This window comes from Chiloscyllium plagiosum, unplaced genomic scaffold (genome assembly GCF_037043375.1).
Source record: "Chiloscyllium plagiosum isolate Xiang-an unplaced genomic scaffold, Cpla_swu_hap1 HiC_scaffold_9, whole genome shotgun sequence".
NCBI classification, from domain to species: Eukaryota; Metazoa; Chordata; class Chondrichthyes; order Orectolobiformes; family Hemiscylliidae; genus Chiloscyllium; species Chiloscyllium plagiosum.
Genome location: NW_028270147.1, coordinates 23,091,884 through 23,117,474, shown reverse-complemented (window position 1 = coordinate 23,117,474; position 25,591 = coordinate 23,091,884). Strand labels below are relative to the sequence as shown.

The 25,591-nt window shown below is 40.4% G+C and overlaps 1 protein-coding gene across 3 annotated transcripts in view; it reads left to right on the top strand.

Moving 5' to 3' along the window:
• The first annotated feature begins 2,137 nt into the window (after window positions 1–2,137).
• The window catches only part of LOC122554193 (rho GTPase-activating protein 29-like), a 123,800-nt gene continuing 100,346 nt past the window's right edge, over window positions 2,138–25,591 (top strand). Inside the window, exons 1-2 of one of the 3 annotated variants that reach the window (XM_043698842.2) lie at window positions 2,138–2,293; window positions 4,594–4,938. In XM_043698842.2, the coding sequence (XP_043554777.2) occupies window positions 4,683–4,938 (256 nt within the window). In that variant the 5' untranslated portion in view covers window positions 2,138–2,293; window positions 4,594–4,682. Of the gene's footprint in view, window positions 2,294–2,992; window positions 3,136–4,593; window positions 4,939–25,591 lie in introns of those variants that run through there. The other 2 variants (XM_043698843.2, XM_087990481.1) reach the window with 2 other exon arrangements.

The following is a 25,591-nucleotide window of genomic DNA, read 5'->3' as shown; positions in this document are numbered from 1 at the left end:
ACCAGAAATGAGGGCTTTTAGATTCAAGGAAAGATTGGACTTATCCTCCTTGGAGAAGATTAAGAGGTGACCTTATTGAGGTGTTCAAGATTATGAACAAGTTTGACAATGCAAAGAAGGACATTCTGATTTCACTAGTTGGTATGTCAGTAACAAGGGGTCACAATTTCAAGATTGTCAGCAGGAGGGCCAGGAGTAAGATGAGGAGAAACTTCTTTACTTGATTGTTATGATTTGGAACGCTTTGGGAAATTGATGAAGGCAGTTTCCATATGAGATTTTAAAAGAACTGGTTAAAAGTTTTCATTTGAATGTGATGAATTTCGAGGGCTACAGCAGTAGAATGGAATGAGCTGGGTAGCTGTTTTGAGAGCTGGTACAGACATGATTAGTCAAATGGTCTCCTTCAGTACTGTAAAATTCTATGATTCTGTGACAATTTCAAAGCAAGATTTTTTAAGGAAAGGCAACAGTAAGCTTGCTACTGAAAGCAAAACAATTAAAAATAAATACAACTAAATAGGATTATATACTGCATTGTTTTAAAATGCTATATTTGGAGGTCTAGTTAACCCTGAAATAACTATCAATATGGAACACTAAAACTTGTCTTTGCATCTTCTAGCCTCCTTTCTTGGCATGTTACAAGCTTACAACACACTCTCAACCTTTATAAGGTTTTATTAGATGTTAAATATCGTAATAATTTTGCTTTTTTCTAAATAAAGTCATAATTCATTGCTATTTACAAGATTACTGTCTGAGAGTGGGTGTGGGGAAAATATCTTCCAGTGACATGAATTTTCTGAATCTTTGAAAATAAAATATTGTGAATAAGCTATTCATATGTTTGTAAAAGTGTGAAAATATCTTAAGAACGCATCTTTTTCTTCCTCGTAAAACCATAAACGTATCAAAGGGCCTTCACATTCTTGTCATCTTGCAGAACAGTAATTTAGTGTTCTGTAGCTTGTGTGCATTGCCTACCTCAGGTATGCGGTTTACGCATAGATTTCATCTTACATTTCAGCACAGATGGAATGCTGTATTGGCTTAACAAATGAGCTAAACGTTGATAATTCATTTCAGAAATCTAATAGGCGAATAGAAGAAAAATGTTGTGGAAAAATAATGTATGTTAGTAATCCCCACATTACAATAAAACATGTGCAATTATCATTGACTAACAGAAGAAAACATTTTTTTCAAACGATCTGTTTTACGTGTGGTATTAAGATATTCCACAGTTTTTTTTTCGGTTTGTCCTATGAAACGCTTCAGTTAAGGACAAGGGGGTGGCATCAAGCACTTAACAGACCTTCATTAAAGTCGGTCTTGAATAGCTGCCAATGTGTTTTCAAGAGTTTCCCAGCAAATATTTTGTCTCGTTTAACCCTCTATTCCCACTTTCAACAAACGGCATGACAGTTCTCAGGCCCAAATACCTCAGCAATACCATTGTGTTATTTGTTATAAAAGTGTAAATGACAAATTATCACATTTTCGGTACAGAAAGTCAACACCGTAATAGCATTAATATTAACATTTTGGGGTGAAATGTGAAGGTCCAGTCTCAACATTATTTGTTCCTGATGAAAATCAACGGCCAAATCTTGGATCGCGATTGCACCTCTAAGTCGTAAATGTAGAACTGAAGGGAGAAGGTGGGGGAGAAGAGAGAGAACAAACTACTTAATTGCAGTGGATGAGACACTGTGTCTATGTTGAAGAGCAGATTTTGTAAACGATTGCAGCTTGACCGAATACCTCCGGTCAGACGTGAAAACATTCACGACGTTGCACTGAAAGGTCAAAATCAAAATGCGACCCCCGGCATGCCCCTGACCCTACCATTGCAACCTGATCCGTAACCCTTCTGAGGTTTCACCTGTTGCTACAGATTCCAGTGGGTGTGGGGGTGGGACAGGGGGGGTAAGAGGGCGGGGGGGGGGGGGGGGGGTAAGAGGGCGGGGGGGGGGGGGAGGTGCAATCGGGGTAAAGGGCGGGGGAATCCGCGGGTGGTGGGCGGGACATTGTAAACACCCAGCCAATCGGAGGCCAGGCATTGCGGCCCACGTGGGCTTGGGGGCGGGCAGCGGCCAAGTGTGAAGGTAAACGGGTTGACGGATGGGCTTTTCACACCGAGCGCCGACAGAGGAGGAGCGCCCCGAGAGAAGCATCAAAAGCCTGCCTTTCAAGTGTCGCCAGCCTTGGGCAGGCGAAGCGTTTTAAAAATCAAAACACAATGATCGTAAGGGGATTAAAGAAATCTGACGGTACCTTCGTAAGGCGGGTAAGTTCGCTCTGATTTCTCCTGACTGCTGGAGCCCTTCGATTGCGGGTTAAAAAAAAGAGAAAATGTTTACTTTTCATCGCCAGAACAAAAACAGTGAAAAGCGAGAGCCCGTTCCCCAACCACCCCAAAAAAACACAAAATCGGCATTGATTCGAAATTGAGTCCGATTTCTCTCGAGTGGGGTAGGGAGCGCTCTCCGATGGTGCCTGTCTCCCCGTTTAAACGGTGACCGTTACTCGGGTTCCTGGGCTCGCGCTGCGATAAGTGGCGCGCGCACCCCTTCAGGTCAGGCTCGCGGCGGGCTTTTGATGCCTTCCATCACCCCTCCCCCAAACTTGAGGGGGTTCCCCCACCCAATCCCTCTTTCCCCTCCTCCCACCAATCCTGGCGGGGTCTCCTGCTATGGGCGGACAATCCCCCCCCCCCTACTTGCAGGGTTCCCTCTTTTCGTCCCACTCAACCCCTGAATGCAAACCGGCTGCACGTTGCCCAGTGCTGTCTGTGTTCGCAGTCGCTGCTTTAAACAAGGCAATTCTACAACAACAACCCTTTGGGGAAGTCTCTGATAGGGTAGGCGTAAATTGAAGGGAGGGGTCGGTAGGGTGAAAGGGGGCGGCGGCGGGTGTAGTAACAGCCCCCTGAGGTTGGGCAAGAGAGCCTGGGTCTGGTGGGTGAGTGGGTGCGGAGTTGTTTAACCCAAAGGAATGCGAGACATTCAGTGCCAGATAAGAGAGCGCCGCACCTCGCAAGGGTTATCAGCAGTGGATCTGTTTCTTTATTTTTCAAATGAATTAGCTTTACAACCAACACGTCCTCATTGGGTTTTTTTGAGTATAAGTGTAAGTACTGCATTGGAAAAAAAATACATTTTTTTTCGAGTGTTTGTGAACGTAGTTTTTCGACTTTTTTTTAGTGTCACTATCGAAGACGATCGATCGATGTCGGTGAATCCGCGTTGATTTTTCTTTTACTATCCTTCTGTACTATTCATTGCTAAATAGTGTTCAAACTTCTACCTGTAAAATAACTAGGGAGGGTGATGGGGGACGGGACTGAAACCGAAACGTCCTGCTGTTCTCAGTTGTAAACAGGAAAGTCTTACGACACAAGTTGTGGTATTGATGTTTTGAGTTATCAAATTAGAAAAATAAAAACGGCTAGAGATATGGTTTATTGGAGTATATGTTGGCCCCATTTGTGCCAATTAGTGCTACAATTTTAATGAGTATGTAATTTTTTTGACCTTGACATCTCGCCTTTATGTATTGATGTTCCCATCCACTCTGGGCAATGCCTGAGTTGATTCATTGTAATGTGTTTTTTATAATCAGTTATATAAATGTTGTTAATATGGTAATCTATCTGAATAACCCTACTTCAGTGACATTTTTGAAGTATTTGAAATAGAGAACAAAACTACAATGCATTGTTTTCATTATGACATTTGAAGTGTCAGTCTGCTGCAAACCTATAATTGTAACTCGGAAGATACTCAAATGCCGATTAATGTAGACAAATGGTAAAACCTTGGTAACTTAGAAAATCATTGAACCATTGAGGAGGCAACTGCTTAGTGGTATAATCGCTAGATTATTAATCCATAGACCCAGGTAATGTTCTGGGCACTTGGATTTGAATCCCACCAGGGCAGATGGTGGAATTTGAACTCTACAAGTAAAGATCTGGAAGTTAGAGTTTAATGCTGTCCTCTCCAGTCTAATATCAGCAACACACTGGAGTAGTTAGCATTGAGGCACTTTCCACAAGTCCCATTTACAGACTGGAACAAATTCAAATGTCACAATGAAAATACCGCATAATAGTTTTGTTCTCTATTCCATAACATTTCAAAAATGTCAATGAATTAAGGTTGCTCAGATACATTATCATATTAACAGCATTTATATTACAGATTATAAGAATCCTCTACAATAAAGGGCTTATGCCTGAAACGTCGATTCTCCTGTTCCCTGGATGTTGCCTGACCTGCTGCGCTTTTCCAGCAACACATTTTCAGCTCTGATCTCCAGCATCTGCAGACCTCACTTTCTCCTCTACAATGAGCCAACCAGACCACAGCCCAGAATGGATGGGAACGTCAGTACATAAAGGCAAGATATCACAAGTAAACATTATGAATGGTGCCGGCTTAGTGAGACAAAGGGCCTGATCCTCTGCTGTATTGTATTTATGTTAATGTTGGAAGAACTTTTTAGTGTTCTATTAGAGAAAAGCAACATTATTGAAGTTAGCTTGCATATATTGACTGAAACTTTTGTATTCTAATTTTGTTGCAGGACTCATCATCCTAAACCGTTTTGTAAATGGTCTTTTAGCACCAACTACAGATTGCCCTAAAGAATTTGTAAGCAGCGCAGCAGCTGGGATGTTGCGGCAGACTGTTGGAAGCAATAAACGTGGTTTTGCCCGTTTCTCCAGTTCAAATTTCTTTGCCTTGCCCAGCTCAGGAAACTTGAGTATGGGCCGAAGTACTAAAAGTGGTTCGGTCAGCAGCATCAGCTCAAACTCTGATTGTTATGACAGTCCAGTTGTGGATCCAGAATACATAATGCAGTTGGTGAATGATGTCAGGAAGTTTGCAGATGTACTAGAGCATTTGAAAGAAGCCTTTCATTCAGAAGGTGTGTCATTTACTTAATTCTTAACCCTTAGTTGGTAGCTTGAAATCAAAATAATGTCAGTGATAAACCTTTGCAGGTTTTGATTCTGCGTAAAGGCTAAATAAAAGATGAGTGCCATTAAGTTTGTATTTCCTTGTACAAGGAATCCTTTTTGGTTAAGTATCAACAGTTGGTGTTATTATACAATGTGCCTTCATCTTTCTCCTGAGTGATAATAGCCATTAACAGTAGATATGTTGTTTAGGAATGTATAATAAACTTCAAAACAAAGTTTTAACTGCCATTCTTGAGGTGTGGATGTTGTTGAAAGACTTGAATTTATATTTTTGTTTCTTGTCACCCTAAGAAGACAGTGCTAAGCTGCCTTAATCAACCACTGTCGCTGTGGTGATTGCTGTTGCGTAGGAAGTTCCAGCAGAATTGAAGAGATGCTCATTGTCGTCTTAATATACAGGTCGTTCTGCTATAATGCAAATTAACACAAATATGCAATGACATGATCGACAAATTGGGACACTGTTCCTGAAGCGCAAAGTTTTAACGTGTGTATTGGTTATAATGCGATTCTGGACCATTAGTTTGAATGGTGCTGCTATTACAATATTTTCTTATAACATGGTATTGCATGAGAACGGGACTACTGTGTTATAGCAGAACTGACTGTGTGTCACATCAGGATAATATGTGCCTTAAGAATGATAGATAGTAGTATTCTTGGATATCTTTGTACTTAATTGAGTAAAGTGGAGGGATTTATCTCTTTTTTTTGTTTCTGAAGAAGCCTGGGGAATTTATTTATCGAACAATTTGGATAATAGATTGTAAAAGCAAAGTTGAGAACTCTCAAACATTATTGCAGGGCTATTCGGTGACTTTAAGAAGTTTACACTTGTTTCTTTAAGTGAGTTGTTGAGATCCCAATCAGCCTGTCGATGAGAGTGGCAGTTATATAGTATTTTTATGACCCCTGTGTATGAGTGCATACATGCCCTGGAACTGTGGGTGAAAAATAAGCTTACATTAGTTGAATTTTGGTGCAGAGATTTTAAGATTAATGTTAGTTATCAAAAGTAAACCTGTTGCATCATCCCCAAATTTTGGATCCTGATTGTATTAACTCAGCAAATTAAATTTTGCTGGCTGCTTTATTCAGTATAGGTGCATAACTTCAAATTTCCTGATTGTGATAAGAAGTAAGAATTTACCTTGCATGGGTGACAGACTATGCATGAGGGAGCTTTCAGTACACTGTTGGAATTAAAGTAGATCTACAAAGCAATAACTTAAATAGTTGTTTTATTTACTGTTACTTCGCTATGTAATTTGCTCCTTGATACTAGAAAAGTACACATTGGTACAAACAATTCTGTAATACAAAAAGAATAGGAATAATGAGATCTGAAACTGAAATGTAAGTTTGTCTTTTAACTTGTTGATCCTACTACATAAGGAAAAGGAATAGGAAAAGGAGTTGACTGTTTGGCTCCTTTACTCTGTTCTGCCATTCAATGGGATCTGATATTACAGAATCCTGTCTTTTCACCATAAGCCTTGATTCCCCTGCTGATGAATAATCTATCTATTGCAGCCTTAAATATACACCAGCATTCTGTCACCACAGCACTCTCTGACAAGGTGCTCCAAGGACACTCAGCACTCTGAGAGAAGAAATTCTTTCTCATGTCAATCTTTATTCTGATATTAACATCCTCCTCACATTTACCCGGTCAAACCCCTTAAGACTCCTATATGTTTCAATGAGATCACCTCTCATTCTTCTCAATTCTAATGAGTAGAGTCCCAATATGTTTAGCTTTCGCTGATAAGATGATCGCTCCATACAAACAGTCATCCCAATGAGCCTTCTCTCCACTGCCAAAAATGAAATATCTTTCCTAACTATGGGGACAAAAACTGCTCACAGCACTCCAGATGTGGTCTCACTGGCATGTTGTATAATTGCAGTAAGACTCCCATACTTTTGTACTCCAACTTTGTGAAAATTATGTCCAACATTCCTTTAGCCATCCTGATTACCTGCAGCATCTTGGTGCTAGCTTGTTGTATTTTATGCACAAGTCGCTTTGTGTTGCAGATTTCTACAGCTTTTCTTTGTTCAAATAATACTCTGTTCTCTTATTCTCCCTTCTAAAATTAGCATAATAGAATCCCAACACCAGAAAGAAGCCATTTGGCCCAATGAGTCTGCTCTCACTCCGACCCTCCCCATCCTTGTAACCTCGCATTTCCCGTAACTAATCCATTTAGCCTGCGCATCTCTGGACACCACGGGACAATTTGGCAAGGCCAATCCATCCAACAGCATACCTTTGGGCTGCTGGCAGAAACCATAGCACCTGGCAGAAACCCACGCAAGTCAGTCACCCAAGGCTGGAGTCAAACCTGGGTGCCTGATGCTGTGAGGCAGCAGTGCTAACGGCTGTGCCACCGTGGCGCCCCAACTTCACGTTTTCCTACAATACACTCCACTTGCCAACTTTTGCCCTCTTACTTAAAATATCAGTATCTCTCTGTAAGCCTCTCGCACCTTGCCATTCCACTTTATTTTTATGTTGTCTGCAAATTTGATTACGATATATTTGCTTCCTTCCTCCAAGTCATTAACATACTGTAACAGTACAGTCCTACCACTGACCCCTGTAGAACCCCACTGGTTACTGGTCGCCAACCTGAAGAAGAGTTTTTTATCCCCATTTAGTGTTTCCTGTCCATTAGCCAATTCTCAGTCCTCACGTCTTCCAATTCTCTACCCACCAAAACCATGTCCTCCAAAACCATGGTCTCTTGTCTTATGAGTTGACCTGTTGTGAGGTAGCTAGTAAAGTGTCTTCTGGAAATCAAAATCAGCCTAGCCAAATTCGTATTTCATTATCCCTTTTAGTATAACATGCTCCCACCATTGTGAAGTAAATGAGGTTGTGTCACTTGTCCCCTTCTTCTACCAGGAAGAAGAACCATTATTTCTTCTGGTCACAGATAGATCACTTATCATTTAAAAGTCATTGTGAAGTAGGTATGTGTGTTCTTTCTGTATTACTTACTGGAGACTCAATGGCCAAAATTATTGAAAGCAATGATTTGTACATTTGTTTTCTTTTTATTAGAGCAATGCCACTTCGTTCTGACAGTAGAAAAATGCAAGATAGCAATGTGTCACCCAAGCAATTCAGTAATATAATGATCTTATAATTTATCTTTGAAGGCCCCTCGGTCGCTTTCCATCTTTCCCTTGCTCCTCCAACTCAAGCTAGATATTGATTTGTGAAAGAACATATTACTTTTATGTTGAATCTACAAAGCCATATAGAACATAGAACAATACAGTGTAATACAGGCCCATAGGCCCTCTGTTGCGCCGACCTGTGAAACCGATCTGAAGCCCATCTAACCTACGCTATTCCATTACCATTCATGTATTTATCCAATGACCATTTAAATGCTCTTAAAGTTGGTGGATCGACTACTGTTGCAGGAGGGGCATTCCATGCTTTTATTACTCTGAGGAAAGAACCTACCTCTGGTATTTGTCCTATATCTATCACCCCTCAATTTAAAGCTATCTCCCCTTTGCCAGCTGTCACCATCTGAGGAATATATATAGTCCATCCTAAGTTTGTCTGATAAGGTGTTGGTGGGTTGTCATGTATTGATGTCTTTTATGGTGTTCCTGCCATTGTATTAGATGAAAACCGTTGTAATTGGGACATAGGAACTGTGGTTTGTGGGTTTTTTTCTCCCTCTTACTAGCTTGCACATTGCCGGAAAATTTAATTTCACAATTTGCCATGGTGGAAGTTGAACTCATGATCTCTGGGTTATAATTCTGATATCATACCCACTGGGTATATTGCCAGAAGCCAGTACAGCTTTTCTTTTTCCAATCAGATACCTGTGAATTAGAATCATAGAACTTTACTTTGCAGATTGAGGCCACTTCACCCATTTGATCCATGCCAACTCCAAAAAGAGCTACCTAGCTGGCCTAGTTCTTCAGCCCTATCTCTGTAGCCCTCTGAATTAATCACTTGCAAACATACAAGCAGACCTCTTTTGAGGTCTCATGAAATCCGCCTCCACCAGTCTCCCAGGCAGTGCATTCCAAATCCCTGTGAAAATAAGTTTCTCGTCATCTCGCTCCTAACTCTCTTGCTGACAGTTTTGAAATACCAACTGGTGGAAACAGGATATCTTTCTCTGCCCTGTCAAATTTGTTTACAACTTTGAACATCTCAATAAGGTCACCTCTTAATCTTCTCTGCTCTAAGGGGCATAAGCCCAATTTCTCCAGTCTTTTTGTATCTAAAATCCTCATTCTAGGTATCATTCTAGTAATTCACAGTTGCACTCTCCCCAAGGCTTTGACATCTTTCCTTAATAAAGTGACCAGAACATAATGCAATACTCAACATGTGGTCTGACCAATGATTTATAGAGGTATTGTATAAATTCCTTGCTTTAATACTCTATGCTTCTATTTGTAAACCCAAGGATCCTATAAACTTTCTTAATTGTTGCAACTTGCCTAGCCACCTTCAGAGAATCATGCATGTGAATCTTGAGATCCCTCTGCTTCTGTACTCTCATAAAAGTTTGTGATCAGTAAGTATTCAATTTGTAGAACATAGGAGCCCTGTAACAGTGACTAATTGAGGCGTACATTTGATGTTTCTAAGTTAAAATCAAGTGATCTTAGGCCACAAAATAGTTAAATTAGCGTACTGTTGTAGACAGAAATACTGTTTAAGTTACTGATGCTAATCTTGTTAACAATTGCTTCAGAAGCTCATCTAGATCTGAGCTTTGGATAATTGAAAATCCTGAGAAAACAAATTATCTTTGGTTGAGGGATTTAGGACAAGAAGACATAAATATGAATGTGAGGAATTCAATTTGTTGGGGGTGGAATCTGCATTTGGGAGTGGGAGTACGTTGTGCTAAAAATAGAAATATATGTAGCTTTGGTAAAGCAGTGATTGTGTTAAAATTAAAATTTTAGGTAGCTGCTTGAAGAAGGATAAAGATAAAATGAAGTAGTTTGAAAGCTTGACTTATATTTTGTGTTTTTATTACCTGTATTGCCTGAGTCTTGAACAACTTGTGATCTATAAACAATTTAAATTGAAGGACTACAACTAAACTGAATTACCTTTATTTATAACTCAACTGATATCTCTCTTTTCTGATTTAATTGCTTTTTGCCTTTTATATCTTTTGGAATTCTTTCTCCCTCGTTCTTTTCTCCCTCGTCAGTGGTATTCTCAATGTGGGATGGGTGAGCTGAAGCAACTAATCAGGTCTGGCAGCATCTATGAAGAAAGAAACTGAGTTAACATTTCAAATTTGTTATGAATTTTCTTCAGAACTCGCACAATGAAACTGCTTTGTGTTAACATTAAAAAAAAATCAGAAAACTGAATACTGGAAATCAAAACCAGAAATTGCTGGAAAACCTCAACAGGTCTGGCAGCTTCTGTGGAGAGAAAGCGGAGTGAATATGTCGGGTTCAATGACTGAAGAACTTCTAAAGAAGGGTCGTTGGACCCTAAATGTTAACTCTGCTTTTTGTCCACAAATGTTGCCAGACCTGAGGTTTTGCAACAATTTCTGTTTTAGAAACTGCTCTGTTCTGTGACTCAGCTTTCTGACTATTAATCTCGTGTACTTCTTCAGTTTCTTAGTGTGACAAAGTTTCATTGCATTGCGACCTGCTTTTTTTCCAATTGAGTAAAGCAGAGCAAAAGGATTGATGGGAATTACATAATGTGGTGATTAATGTTGGATGTTGATCTACAAGGAGAAAGTGAGGACTACAGATGCTGGAGATCAGAGCTGAAAATGTGTTGCTGGAAAAGCGCAGCAGGTCAGGCAGCATCCAAGGAGCAGGAGAATCGACGTTTCGGGCATGAAGAAGGGCTCATGCCCGAAACGTCGATACTCCTGCTCCTTGGATGCTGCCTGACCTGCTGCACTTTTTCCAGCAACACATTTTCAGCTATTGATATACAAGATTGGATTTAAAAACTGTCCTACTGCAATGGATCATTGATCTCAATTCAAGCATTATATTTCTTTGAACTACCTTGTTCTATTGCCGAGAAAAGTGTTTCATTCTGTCTAGAGCCTGCTGCTTGCTTTGTGTCTAGTCTGTTAATTTTGAAAAAGCCCTTTTTCTATTGACATGGGAATCACAAGAGCTTTCCAACATTCGATTGTGAAGTGTCTTTCTGAATTATCAGATATGGATAATGGATTGTTTCTCAGAATTAAATCATGAACAACTTCACATATTGTATAGTTTTGCTTTGCACATTGACCAATTCATTTTTTTGTGTGGAAAGCAACTTCTGGAGTATGAGTAACAGGCTTCTAGGCATGGGTTTCTGCTGTACGAAAGAATTTGGAAATTGTTTGGAACACTGAGAGGAGTCTAATTTTATTAGGGTTACTAGGATTTCTTTACCTTTGAAAAAGAGAATGTAATGCCAAATACATTCGATCATCCACATTTTTCAGTGTGTCATAAATCCAAGAAAAGTTCAGGGACCAGTACTAAGTTCTGTATTTGGCCTTTAGTCTCTCAAAGGTTTTAAAATCTGTCAGCCATGAGGTATTGTAGCATATTCTCCTCAAATCCAACTGCATGCAGAAATTTATCACCATTCTACCTGCTTCATGATGACATGCAAACAGCCTCAAGAGACCAAGCTACAAGTCATCGTCGCTTTCACTGAGGCATGTGGGAGAATGGACCTCAGACGAAACTTGCAGAAAACAGATTTCTTTCTACCAACCTGGTCATACCACGCAAAACTGCCCCCCAGTGGATCCTCATGGACCAATTATGAGAGCAGACTGGGGTCAGATAGGGCTGTGTCATTGCACAAATTCTCTTCTCCATCTTTCTTGCCACAACACTCCATCCCATCTCCATGAAGCCCCTTGCCGGAGTAACGCTAACCTTTGGATAAGGGAAACTGTTCAACCCAAAGATCACCCGAACTTATCATCGAGCTGCAGTATGCAGACTTCACCTGCACATACACAGCCTCAAGGGGCCAAGATACAAACCACCATAGCTTTCACGTAGATGTATGGGAGAATGGGCCTCAGACTAAACATTTGGAAAACAAAGATTCTCTACCAACCTGCTCCTACCACTCAAAACTGACCCCTAACCAAGGCCCTGGATAATGTGGATCTTTCCCCATACCTTGGGAATCTCCTCTCACTATGAGCAGACATTGATGATGAAATCCAACATTAATTCCAGTGTACCAGGGCAGCCTTCGAATGCCTGAAGAGCAGAGTACACAAAGTATGAGACCTCAAACCCAGCACCAAGATGAGTGTGCAGAGCAGCCATAGTCCTCACTCTTCTGTATGCATCAGAAATATGGACATCTATAGCATATACCTCAATCCCTGGAAGATTATGCCCAACACTGCCTTTGTAAAATCCTGAAAATCCAACCTGAGCATTCTCTCCCAGGCCACTCTTCCTCATATAGAGACACTTTTGTTACACACCAACAGTTGCGATGAGCAGGCCTGTTGTCCAAATGCCAAATACAGGACTCCCAAAACAACTGCTGTCCAAGCTCCACATGGTTAGCAATCACTAGGAAGACAGAGGAAATGGTATAAGGACACCCTGAAAGCCTTCCTAAACATATGCAACATCCCCTCTGGCACACAAGAATCTCTTGTCCTGGAATGCACAAACTGGAGAAGAAACACCTGTGAAGTTGCCAACCACTTTGAGATTTATAGGGTGGAGCACATGGAGGCCAAGAACAATCCAGAAGGTCCCACACACCCGCCTTATCAAACATAATCTGGCCCACCTGTAGCAGACTCTTTGGCTCCAGATTAGACAATGTAGCTGCCTCAAAACTCAACCATAAGTGGAAGCAAGTTAACTGCAACCTTGAGGACTGCCAAAGAAGAAATGTGCTACCCAGTATGCACACAACAAACCCCCTCGCAAGGAGCAATGTGGTAATGATCAGAGAGTCTGTATTTTGTGATTTTGATTGTGAGATAAATAGTGGCCAGGATATCAGCAATTAGCGTTCCTTCTCTTTGAAATAATACCATGCATTCTGTTGTAGTGTCCAAGCTGACGGATGAGTTGATGTGTCATCTGAAAGATGGCACATCAGACAGTGCTTCCCTTGTTCTGTACTGGGGTGTTAACTATGATCTTTCAGTTTATAAAGTCATAGTTGTAGAGATGTACAGCACAGAGTGAGTTGCTGCAGGTCAGGCAGCATCCGAGGAGCAGGAGAATCGACGTTTCGGGCCAGAGCCCTTCATCAGGAATCCTGATGTATATTCTTCAAAATTCACATTATTTTGTAAAAGTCTAACTACTATGTACTAACTAACTAAAAAAAAAGAAAAAAATGTTAATTATAAAGTTAACTAACCTTTTAATGATTTTGTTGTGACTGCTTTTTGTAGGAAAGCATTTGAATATTTGGTTGCAGCATAGAGGTCTGCAGTTTTAGCTGATCCTCTAGATGGGTATCTGTCATTTGTGACCTTAAAGGCATCTTGATTTTGGTTAAGTAGAAGAATGTAGATTCGCAGCAATAAGTGGTTGAAAAGCAAGAAAGCATTTTTCGTGCATGTTGCAAAATTTGGATTCATTCAAAAGGCCATACACAATGGCCTAGAAGGCCGCAGGTTCCCCACCCCTGCTCTAAACCCTTCCTATTCACATACCCATCCAGATGCCTTTTAAATGTTGTAATGGTACCAGCCTCCATCACTTCTTCCTCTAGCAGCTCATTCCACACATGCACCATCCAATGTGTGAAAAAGTTGCCCTTTTCAATCGTTCCCCTTTCAGTCTAAACCTATGCCGTTTGTTCTGGATTCTTCCCACACCAAGGAAAAGACCTTGTCTATTAACTATACCCATGCCCCTCATAATTTTATAAACCTCTAAGATCATCCCTCAGCCTGCAATGCACCAGGGAAATGGCCCCAGCCTATTCAGCCACTCCTTATAGCTCAAACCCTCCAAACTTGGCAGCATTCTTGTAAGTCTTTTCTGAACCCTTTCAAGTTTTACAACATCCTTCATATCGGAAGGAGACCAGAATTGCACAAAATATTCCAAAAGTGGCCTAACCAATGTCCTGTACAGCTGCAACATTTTCTCCTAACCCCTACACTGAATGCATTGAACAGTAAAGGAGAGCCTACCAAATGCTTTCTCTATCCTGTCTACCTGTAACTCAACTTTCAAGGAACTATAAACCTGCACTCCAAGGTCTCTTTGATCAACAACATATCCCAGGATCTTGCCATTAAATGGGTAAGTCCTACCCTGATTTGCCTTTCTAAAATGCAGCACCTCACATTTAGTTAAATTAAACTCCATCTGCCAGTCTTCGGTCCATTGGTCTACCTGATCAAGATCCCATTGTGCTCTGAGGTAACCTTCTTTGCTGTCCACTACACCTCCAATTTTGGTGTCATCTGCAAACTTACTAACTATATCTCCTATGTTTACATCAAAAAACTCTTTCTCTAGTCATCCAGCATTGCCGACACCTAACAGGAATATACTGTGTCTGGATTCTCGTTATCTCATTTTTGAAGGCTTCCCATTTTCTAGCTGTCCCTTTACCTATGAACACCTGCCCTCAATCAACATTTGAAAGTTCTTGCCTAATTGTAGAACTTGAGCCTGGAAACTTGCAATTCAGAGGAAGAATGCTGCCATTTGAGCCTTGACTGACACAAAAGTATCATTTCTGACCTTTGCAACATACCTTTTGCATTTCTGGGGATATGTGCAGTACCTTCTCAAATAGTGGTTCCTACCTTAATGCATTTGTGTTAATAGTTTTTGCTTTTCCATGCTGGTACTTGTAAAAGCAACAAGGTAGAAATTCATAATGCAAAGGCTGAGCTGTTGATGTCAATTTTCCTCTTTTGACAGGGGTCTCAGAACATGAAGTTCATTGTTTAGTGTGCATTTAGTATTTGCTGACAGCTTGGCAGAATCAGAAGCTGTTATTCTGGGACTAGGTAGATCTGGGTTCTGATCTTAGAGGCTTTGCTCATTGTTTTTTTTTGCTGCATTAGAGTTTTGATGAATTGATCTTGGCTTTGCATGGTGCAGTTTATCAATCTCGCTTACCAAAGGCGGAAATTCCCTTTTACATTTGGTGTGCTTTTATTTAATTCAGTTTGGAAATGCCATACTGCATCTTCTAGTTATATCACTGGTGCAAATATATTTAGATGAGCTTGCACATATTACTTGCTGAGAGTATTAGGTGATGAATTAGTTCCTCTGGTGTCCACCTCCATTTTTTTGCCAAGAAGCAATATACTGTTTCTGTTTATAACCATCTTAATTCAATCCATTCAAAACAAATCTGTTAAAGGGTTAGCTTATGTTGGCTCTTTGAATGTGTTATCTAGTCAGACAAATGCTCACTTGCTGTTGTACCTTTGAAAACCTTCACTTTTCGAGTTAAATCTAGTTCTCTTTAAATATTACTACTTGATCAGCTTTCACCATTTGAAGGCAGATCATTCAAGATCACCTTATTTGCTTTATCTCTTTGGTTCTTTAGCTGATTATTTGAAATGTGTCTTGTAATTTCTGAAGCTGTAGCTGGTGGAAAAAGTTTCTCCATACGGAGGCTGTCAAACCATGCATTCATTTGTGTGCATTAATTAATTTGCCCCTAAAAGTCATCTGTTGAAAGATGGACAATCCAAGCTTCAGAAAAACTAACATATGTTTAACCTTTGTAATATTCTGCGACATTTCATCTTGACTTTCCAATGCCTTGACTTCCTCCTCAAAGCATGTAACTCTAACTTGGGCACGCTTTCTTGGATAGGGCTCATGAAAATTTCCTTTTGCTTGTATATCTGTATGCATGTTAAATCAAGGATCCTGTGTAGCAACAGATTTATCCATGTCCTGGTCACATTCAAAGAACTTTTTTGCGCATTCCAGCATTCTCTCTGCATAATCCCTTTGAAATTGTATTTCCTTTCAAAATGCATCACTCTTCGATATCAGCGTTGAATTTTTAGTCTACAGTATGCCTACCCAATTCACCAAGGTGGCCATATCCTCATTACTTATTATAAATGTTATACTTTGAAATTATGCCTCCTTTAGCACATACCTAGACTCTTTTCCCACTGTGACCCCATTTTGAGTTGAAAATTGTTGCAACTCCTCGATGTCTCTGGAGCTTGTGTCCCCAGAACTTTAGCTGTTAGCCCTCCTTGGTGTGCTGACTCCCACTTAGGGAATCCTAACCTATAAACTCATCCAAGTTATTAATATATCATTAACAGAGCACCAAGCATAATTCTGGGCTGTGGGAAATGCTTTCTTCCAGAATTAGACGCACTTTCACCTGTTATTGTCTAGTTCCTCTTAGCCAACTTTATATCCGCACTACCACTGCATCCCTTTAATCCAATGATCTTTAATTTTGCGAACAAGTCTATTATGTAGTAATTTTCAGTATCTCTTAAGTCATATCTGAAGCATCAATAGCATCATCTTCAAATTTTTTTATTGGATTCAATTTAAGGCTTTTCTTCATGTCTGTGAAATGTGCAATCATCGTTTGTGAACTCAAAAGCCATTACATTTAAATAGTACCTTTTTTTTCTTTTTTAACATGACTTGAAAGTTTTTCTTTGAAATGCGGCAACTGTTCTGAAAGTAAACAAACATTTTTATATCCAATATATAATCAGGTTTGAATGTTTTGCCTTTGCTGCTCACTTCCAACTGACTTCACTGTAGGAAGTTGAATTAAGTTGTGGTGGGGGAGCTCTCCACTTAGCCATCACACTTCCCTTATGTACATAGAGTCATAAAATCATAGAGATGTACACCATGGAAACAGAGCCTCCAGTCCAATTCTTCTGGGCTGAAGGAATTTAGAACTAGATATCCTAAATAAATGTAGTCCCATTTGCTAGCATTTGGGCTATATCTCTCCAAACCCTTCCTATTCATATACCCATCCAGATGCCTTCTCAATATTGTAATTGTACAAAATTCCACTACTTCCTATGGCAATTCATTCCATACATGTACCACCCTCTGCGTGAAAAAGTTGCCATTTAGGTCCTTTTTAAATCTTTCCTTAAACTTAAGATGAAACCTTAAACTTACACCCTCTAATTTTGGACTACCCTATCCTGGGGAAAAGATCTTGACTCTTCACCTTATCCACACCCCTCATGATTTTATAAACCTCAATGACGTTACGTCTCAGCCTCCTACACTCCAGAGAAAATAACTCCAGCCTATTCAGCCTCTCCCTATAGCTCAATCCCTTCAACCCTGGCAACATCCTTGTGAATTTCTTCTGAACCCTTTCAAGTTTCATAACATCTTTCCTATAGCAGAGAGACCAGAATTGCAACCAGCATTCCAAAAGTTGCCCAATTAATATCCTGTACAGCCACAACTTTACCTTCCAACTCCTATACTCAATGTACTGGCCAATAAAAGCAAGTATGACTACCCTGACTACCTGCAACTCCACTTTCAAGGAATATGAACCTGCATTCCAAAGTCCCTTTGTTTGGTCACTCTCCCCAGGACCTTCCCATTAAGTGTATAAGTTCTACCCTGATTTTGTGGAAATCGTTTTGGAGATGTTTCTAAGTTTTGTATACACCTTAAATCCTGTATCATTTAATCTCGCAAACTGCAGCCTTCTTAAAGCTTCTATGAGTTTACTTTTTGAAAAAGCATTTAGGAATTCATTTTAAAGGCCTAATGCATACATAAGCATTTGCAATTTCCAGGAAAGATTTACAAAGTCAGAATTTATTGAATAGATGCTACTAGAATGAGAACCATTAACAAAATACTTAAGTAATAGCGTGCAACATGGGATATTCAATGTGTGGCAGTGAACCATGTCAATTAATCTCTGACAATCTGCTCAAAAACACTTTTGAAATAAGCATGATTGAAATGTCTCGTTTTGTAAGATTTTGATTATCAGTATTCCTGTCTGTATATCAGGTGCTGCAATGATCAGTGCTTGGGTCCCAGCTGTTCACAATCCTATCAGTGATTTGGATGTGAAGGCCAATTGTGATACCCAATTTTCAGATACAAATCTGTAAGAAATAGGAATTATGTGGTTAATGCAAGGAGATTTCAAGGGAACTTTACACAAAATTGACAAGAGTGTAATAGATTAACTATAATGTAGATACAGACATGATTATTGGGTAGGAGGAGCAAAGATGTAGAGTTTTTTTTAAATCGGTGAACGATTGGAAAGTGGTGGTGTCTAAAGGGGCCCAGGTGTCTTCATTTGTAAGGCACTGGAAGATAGCAAGCAATTCAGAAAGGAAACGATATGGGATGAAGTGGGGTGGGAAGAAGTTTGTGTGAAACGTGGACTATCTGTGTGCTGTAATTTCTATATTTTTAATTTTTAGGAAGTGTTTCAAGGATTGCAATCATATGGTCTAAACGTTTAGAGACCGAGTGCGCAGTTTTCTAGCAAAGAAAGATCATACCCTGATGGAGTAGTTTTTGATGCTTTCAGTGGTAGAATTTAGTGTGGATTGAGCTTCATCTCATGTTGATGATTAATAGAATAGTTAATTCCAGCATCAACATAAACTTTAAACTTCTGTTTCACTTCAAAGATCCAACTCAAATGTTAAGCAGTTAAACAGTATTTCTATACTATAATTCAAATAAATTAAGTGGTCTTCAAACTGAATAAATTTATATTTGGAATTTCCATTGGTGAGTATATATTAAAATTTATATTTGCATATAAGTTAGTATGAAATTATAAGGGCACATATGTTTTCAGTTTCCAAAACTAAAACTTTTTTTTGCTGGTAAAGGTGAAACTAACCATCTCTAAAATGATTCAAAATTGCATTTCATAGAAAAGTTGCACTTTTTAATGGTAAAATGACTTGAATACAGGATTCAGTTGAATATTGAACATGAAATAATTGGTCGATTCTAGTGTTAATTTTTAATAGTGACTAAGTGCTTTTAAAGAGGACTTTTTTTGCTGTTTGGCAGTATTAATATTGTATGGTGAACTGTGCAGCATCTGTTCTCATTTTCTTTCTGTGGAGAGCTTCCTGTTGTGATGTAATGGCAAGTCATTTAACATAGCAAATCTTTTCATGTTGCAATTTATTCTTTAACGTCTTTGTGGAGTTCACCAACAGCTTACTGTTCTACTTTTTGTTCCTTTTTTTCTTCATCTGTATGATAGAGTGAGAAATTTACTAAGGCTCTTGGCACCTTCCAAACACACAACTGCTATTTAAAAGGGTAAGGGCAGCAGATGTATGGGAAAACCACTACGACCACTTGAGTTCCTCTCCAAGCCATTCATTATCATGACTTTGAATGTATCTTCGTTCTCTCCGTGTGATTGGGTCAAAATGTTGTAACTGCCTCCCTGACATTGTTGTGGGTGTACCATATACTGCAGTAGTTAAAGAAGGCCAGTCGCTAGCACCTTCTCAAGGGCAACTAGGGATAGACAATGAATGCTAGTCAAGTCAGTGACTCGTGTAAGTAATGTGAGGAAGGCTCTTGAATTGACAGTTTAGGCATCCTTTACAATATGAAGTTGAATACTGGTGTTGTCAGTGTCCTGAAACTGTTGAGAATCAAACGAATGATTTAAAATTTTAGACCAAAGGACTAAAAATGGGATTACCCTAACATTTATGCCCAGGGGGCATGAGTCATGAGATGCCAGGCCTGTACAGGTTAAATTCCATGCATTCACCTCATCTGTATGATTGAAGTGTTTGGTCAACCAAAAGCTCATTTTAAAGGTGCCTCTGAGCCCAGTGGAATGTAACATTGTGGTACGGGCTATCCCTCTGATTCTTTTCCTGACTACTGTGTATTCCATTTTGCTGGCTTTAGTGGGTCTGTCCTGCTGGGGAAAAGGGGCATATTCTGGGATAGGGATGGTGCCATCTTGAACACAGCAATACCTATGGAAACATGCCAGACTGTTGCTTAACTGGTCCATAAGACAGCTCTCCCAATTTTCACACAAGTCACCTGATGTTTGACAGAGGACTTTGTAAGATTGTTTGATCTGGTTCTGGATGCCAGGTGGTTAATCTGTTTTGCATTTCTTTTTGTCATTTCTGTAATGATTCAATATAATGAGTGGCTTTCTGGGCTTTTTCAGAGAGTGCTTGAGAATCGATCATTGCTGAGAGTCTGGAGTTGTATGTTTGCCAGACTAGGTAAGAATAGCAAATTTCCCTCCCTAAAGGGAATGCAGACCCAGAATGCCTCCTTACCAAAGGAACAGATTTTATCTGATGGTAAAACATTTTCTAAAATGCTCACTTAACTCTCCATGCTCCGCTTTGCAGCCAACCTCCCAAGCTGGCCTTTCACAGATGCCTCTGTTATGGCTTGTTGTCTAGGCTTCGATGCATTGCAGGAAGGTGAAGCCAGTTCCCCCAGTGATGTAAGGCATCTTGGAGATGCCCCTTAAGGGCAGCAGCACAGTTACACTGAAAGTTAAGAACATAAGAAATAAAAGGAGGAGTAAGCCATCTGGGCCATTCAGCCTGCTCCGCCATTCAATAAGAGCTGATCTCTTTGTGGGCTCAGCTCCACTTAAATGCCCACTCACTGTAACCCTTAATTCCTTTACTAATCAAAATCTATCTTGGTCTTAAAAAAATTCTACACGGCAGCATCAGTTGTTTCACTGGATACAGAATTCCATAGATTCTGCACAGTACTGAAGTGTGATGCCAGTTTATGCTCAGACAAAATATTTAAAATTGGAAACCAGTATTCCATAACTTTTAGGATCTTGTAATGGTTGCTAATGAGGTCTAGTTGTGTTGGGTCTTAATTTTCCAAAATTCCGTAAATTCAAGAAAAGTTCCATTGGACTGCAAAGTAACTAATTTAACCCCTCAATGCAAAAAGGGAGGAAGGCACAAACGAGGAGACTATTGGCTAATTGGCCTGGTATTTGTTGTGGGGAAAGCATTAAAATTGATCATTTAAGAGGTATATGAATAGGAAGGTTTGGAGGGATATGGGCTGGGTGCTGGCAGGTGGGACTAGATTGGGTTGGGATATCTGGTCGGCGTGGACAGGTTGGACCGAAGGGTCTGTTTCCATGCTGTACATCTCTATGACTCTAAGAGATATTAGCTATACGTTTTGATGTAACCAGATGTTTTCTCATCAACCTGTTGGGGCTCTTGTCATACAGTGGGAAGTGTCTCTACCTCTGAGCCAGGAGACCTGGGTTCAAGTCCCAGGGGCATGTCATAACATCTCCTGAGCGGGTTGATTTTGAAAATATCTGGAAATATTATGCTTTGGTGGGGGGAGAAAAAGTTGTATGCAATAACACTTTGAGATATAAAAAACTAGGATTTCCAGAGGCATGTAAGGTGCCACTTTAAAGGTTATTGCAGAATATAAATGCACATGGTATGTGGGATAACAGTTTGATGAGCTAACAGAAAATAGAGTATGCATTAATAGGCCATTGTCTAATTGACAGGATATAATAAGTTAAATCCCACATGGTTTTGTGCTTATGCCTCAAATCTTTACTATTTACATCAATGAATTAAATGAGGAAGCAAAAGTGCGCAGTACACTAAATTCGCAGATAACACTAAGGTAGGTTTTGTATGATGGAGTAGGAACAAGGGGCCAAATAGTCCTCTTCAACTCCTATTTCTTATGTTTTCATGTAATCAGTTATATGAATTAGAATTTCAACTACAGGAACAAAAATGTTTTGCTGCAACTGTACAGAGCATTCGTAAGAGCACACCTGGAGTATTGCGTGCAGTTTCACCTTATCTGAGGAAGGATGTTCTGGCTATTGAAGGAGTGCAAAGAAGGTTTATCAGACTGATTCCTGGGATAGTTGGACTGGCATGTGGGGAGAGACTGGGTTGCTTAGTACTATATTCACTAGAGTTTAGAAGAATAAGGGGGGAGCTTGTCGAAATCTTTAAATTTATAACAGGATGAGACAGAGTGGATACAGGAAGAGTGTTCGATGACCAGGGAGTTCAAAATCATGGGGTCACAGACCAAGGATATGGGTCAGATTAAAGATGAATTTCTTCACCCAGAGAATGGTGAGCCTGTTAAATTCTCTGGGGTTAGAAACTGTTGACACCAAAATGTTGAAGACTTTCAAGAAAGAAGTAGATATAGTTTGTTGGATTAAAGACATCAAAGAGTATGGGGAGAAGGTGGGAATATATGGAATCACTACAGTGTGGAACAGTCCTCTTGGCCCAACAAGTCCACACTGACCCTCCGAAGAGCAACTCACTCAGACCCATTCCCCTATTGCTCTATGTTGACCCCAGACTATTACACCTAACCTACACATCCCTGAACACTGGACAACTTTAGCATGCCCAATTCACCTGACCTGCATATCTTTGGATTGTGGGAGGAAATCCATGCCGACACGGAGAGAATGTGCAAACTCCACACAGACAGTCGCCTAAGGTGGCAATTGAACCCAGGTCCTTGGCGCTGTGAGACAACAGTGCTAACCACTGGGCCACTGTGCCACCCACTGGGGTACCGATTTGAATGATCAGCCATGATCACATTGAATTGCAGAGTGGACTCAAGGGACTAAATTGCCTGGTCCTTCCCCTGTATTCTATGCATCTAAAAATAGGAGTAGACCTCTCAACCCTTCAAATGTGCTGAAACCTTTCAGTATCCAACTACTGTCACAGACTTAATCAGTAAGTGGATAGTGTACCAAAGAAGTTAATCCAAGTTTTCCCTAAGCAGGACTTATACACTTAATGGTAAGATCCTAGGGAGTGTTGCTTAACAAAGAGACCTTGGAGTGCAGGTTCATAGCTCCTTGAAAGTAGAGTCGCAGGTAGATAGGATAGTGAAGAAGGCGTTTGGTATGCTTTCCTTTATTGGTCAGAGTATTGAGTACAGGAGTTGGGAGGTCCTGTTGCAGCTGTACAGGACTTTGGTTAGACTACTGTTGGAATATTGCGTGCAATTCTGGTCTCCTTTTCGGAAGGATGTTGCAAAACCTGAAAGGGTTCAGAAAAGATTTATAAGAATGTTGCCACGGTTGGAGGTGTTAAGCTATAGGGAGAGGCTGAACAGGCTGGGGCTGTTTTCCCTGGAGCATCGGAGGCTGAGGGGTAACCTTATAGAGGTTTACAAAATCGTGAGGGGCATGGATAGAGTAAATAGACAAGGTCTTTTCATTGGGGTGGGGGTGTCCAGAACTAGAGGGCATAGGTTTAGGGTGAGAGGGGAAAGATATAAAAGAGACCTAAGGGGCAACCTTTTCACGCAGAGGGTGGTATGTGTATGGAATGAGCTGCCAGAGGAAGTGGTGGAGGCTGGTACAATTGCAACATTTAAAAGTCATTTGGATGGGTACATGAATAGGAAGGGTTTGGAGGGATATAGGCCAGGTGCTGGCAGGTGGGACTAGATTGGGTTGGGATATCTGGTCTGCATGGATGGGTTGGACTGAAGGGCCTGTTTCCATGCTGTACATCACTATGACTCTTAAGTGGAAACCATAGAAGAGCCAGAAGATGCACTCCCTGCTGAAGGCTGGGTCTGAAGCATTCAAGTTGGTTGATCCTGACCTATACAGTAAATTTAGGTACAATCTTAATAAAGCCATGAGCGACACTAAGAGACAATACCAGACGAGACTCCCAGACTAACCACACGAATACATGTTGACTTATCGCAAGGCTTATATGATATAAGAGGTTACAAAGCAAAGGCGAGTAGAATCACTGACAACAATGCATCCCTCCCCAATGAGCTGAATGCAATATATGCTCGTTTTGAACAGTAGGTCAGTGAAATGACGTCACCTGCCCTGATGGTCTCGGATGCACCTGTAGCCACAGTCACCGCAGCAGACGTCAGATTGCCTGCCTTGAGGGTAAACCCACGGAAAGTGACTGGCCCAGGTGGAATACACAACCATGCATTCAGATCCTGACTGGATAGGCAACAACAGTTCCTCCTCAATAATCCACAACACTGGTGCATCGCAAGGCTACATACTCAGCCCCTTACTGTACTCCTTATACACTCACAGCTGAATTTAGCCACACAGTTGGAACTCCCATTTACAAAATTGCTGATGATACCACCGTAGTGGGTCAGATCTCAAACAACAACAATTAAGGGTACAAGGAAAAGACATACAGCATAGTGGTATAGTGTGAAGGCAACAACTTTTCCCTCAATGATAGCAAAGTGAAGGAGCTGGTGATAGATGTCAGGAGGTAGTGTGGAGGAAGCTCTCCTGTCTGTATCAATGGTGATGAGATGGAGGCATTTGAGAGCTTCAGTTTCCTCAGAGTGACTATCACTAACGATCTATCCTGGTCCATCCACGTCAATGCTACAGCTAAGAAAGCCTCAGGAGTAAAAATCCTGCATGTCTACGATGACTCTTGCCACTTTTTGTAGGTGTTCAATAGAAAGCATCCTGTCCAAGTGCATCATAGCTCAGTACGGCCACTGCTGTGCCCAAAACAGCAAGAAACTGCAGCGTGCTATGAACGCAGCCCAGTCCATCATGAAAACCAGCCTTCCTTCCATTGACTGTGTATAACGTCCCTGCTACCTCAGGAAAGCAGCCAATGTAATCAACGGCACCTCCCACTCCAATTATACTCTCTTCCGCCCTCTTCTATCGGGCAGAAGATAGGAAAGTTTGAAAACCCATACCAGCAATTTAAGAACAGTTACTTTCCTGCTGTTATCAGACTTATGAATGGATTCGAGTTGATCTTTCTGTACATCTTCTCCGTAGCTCTAACACTCTATTCTGCATTCTGTGCTGTTACCCTAATGTACTTATGCAAGTTATGATTTGCCTGGTTAGCACACAAGACAATAATTTCACTGTATCTCTGTACGTGACAATAATAAATCTAATCAATAAGTTCATGGTTAATCTTATTTTTAACCTCGACTCCATATTCCTGACTACCCCAATGATCTTTTATATATCCAGAATCTATCTATCCCTGCCTTAAGACTATTCAGATTTTACTTGAGAACCATTTTGAGGAAGAGTTCCAAAGAGACTGAATTATCTTTTCCTTTTAAAAAAGTTCTCTGTCTTAAGCGTACAGCCTCTTATTTTTGAACACTTACTCCTAATTCTAGATTTTTCACCAGAGGAAACATCCATTCCGCATCCATCTTGACAAGCCCCTCAAGATCTTGTGTGCATCAGTCAAGTAGTCACTTTGAAATAGATCTGTTATTATAGACCTCTAATGGCTACTCATGATTAGTTGTTTATAGCTTCAAATTGCACCCTCCGCATACCACACTGAAATAAGACCACTCAAAATTCACATTGTGGGGAAACTACATTATGTTGCATACATCCATGGTGATTGTCATATCAGCATCTGATGTGAGTTACAGTAGATATGTGTATATGTATTATATGTTCTTTAAGAAAGCCAAGTACACCTTGGTCTGCAGTTCATTTATTTCCAAATGAGAAAAGTATTTTCCTATTTATGGTGTTTCAATGTGTTACTTTGCTCTTGAGGTTTTCAGCCTTAGTTTCAG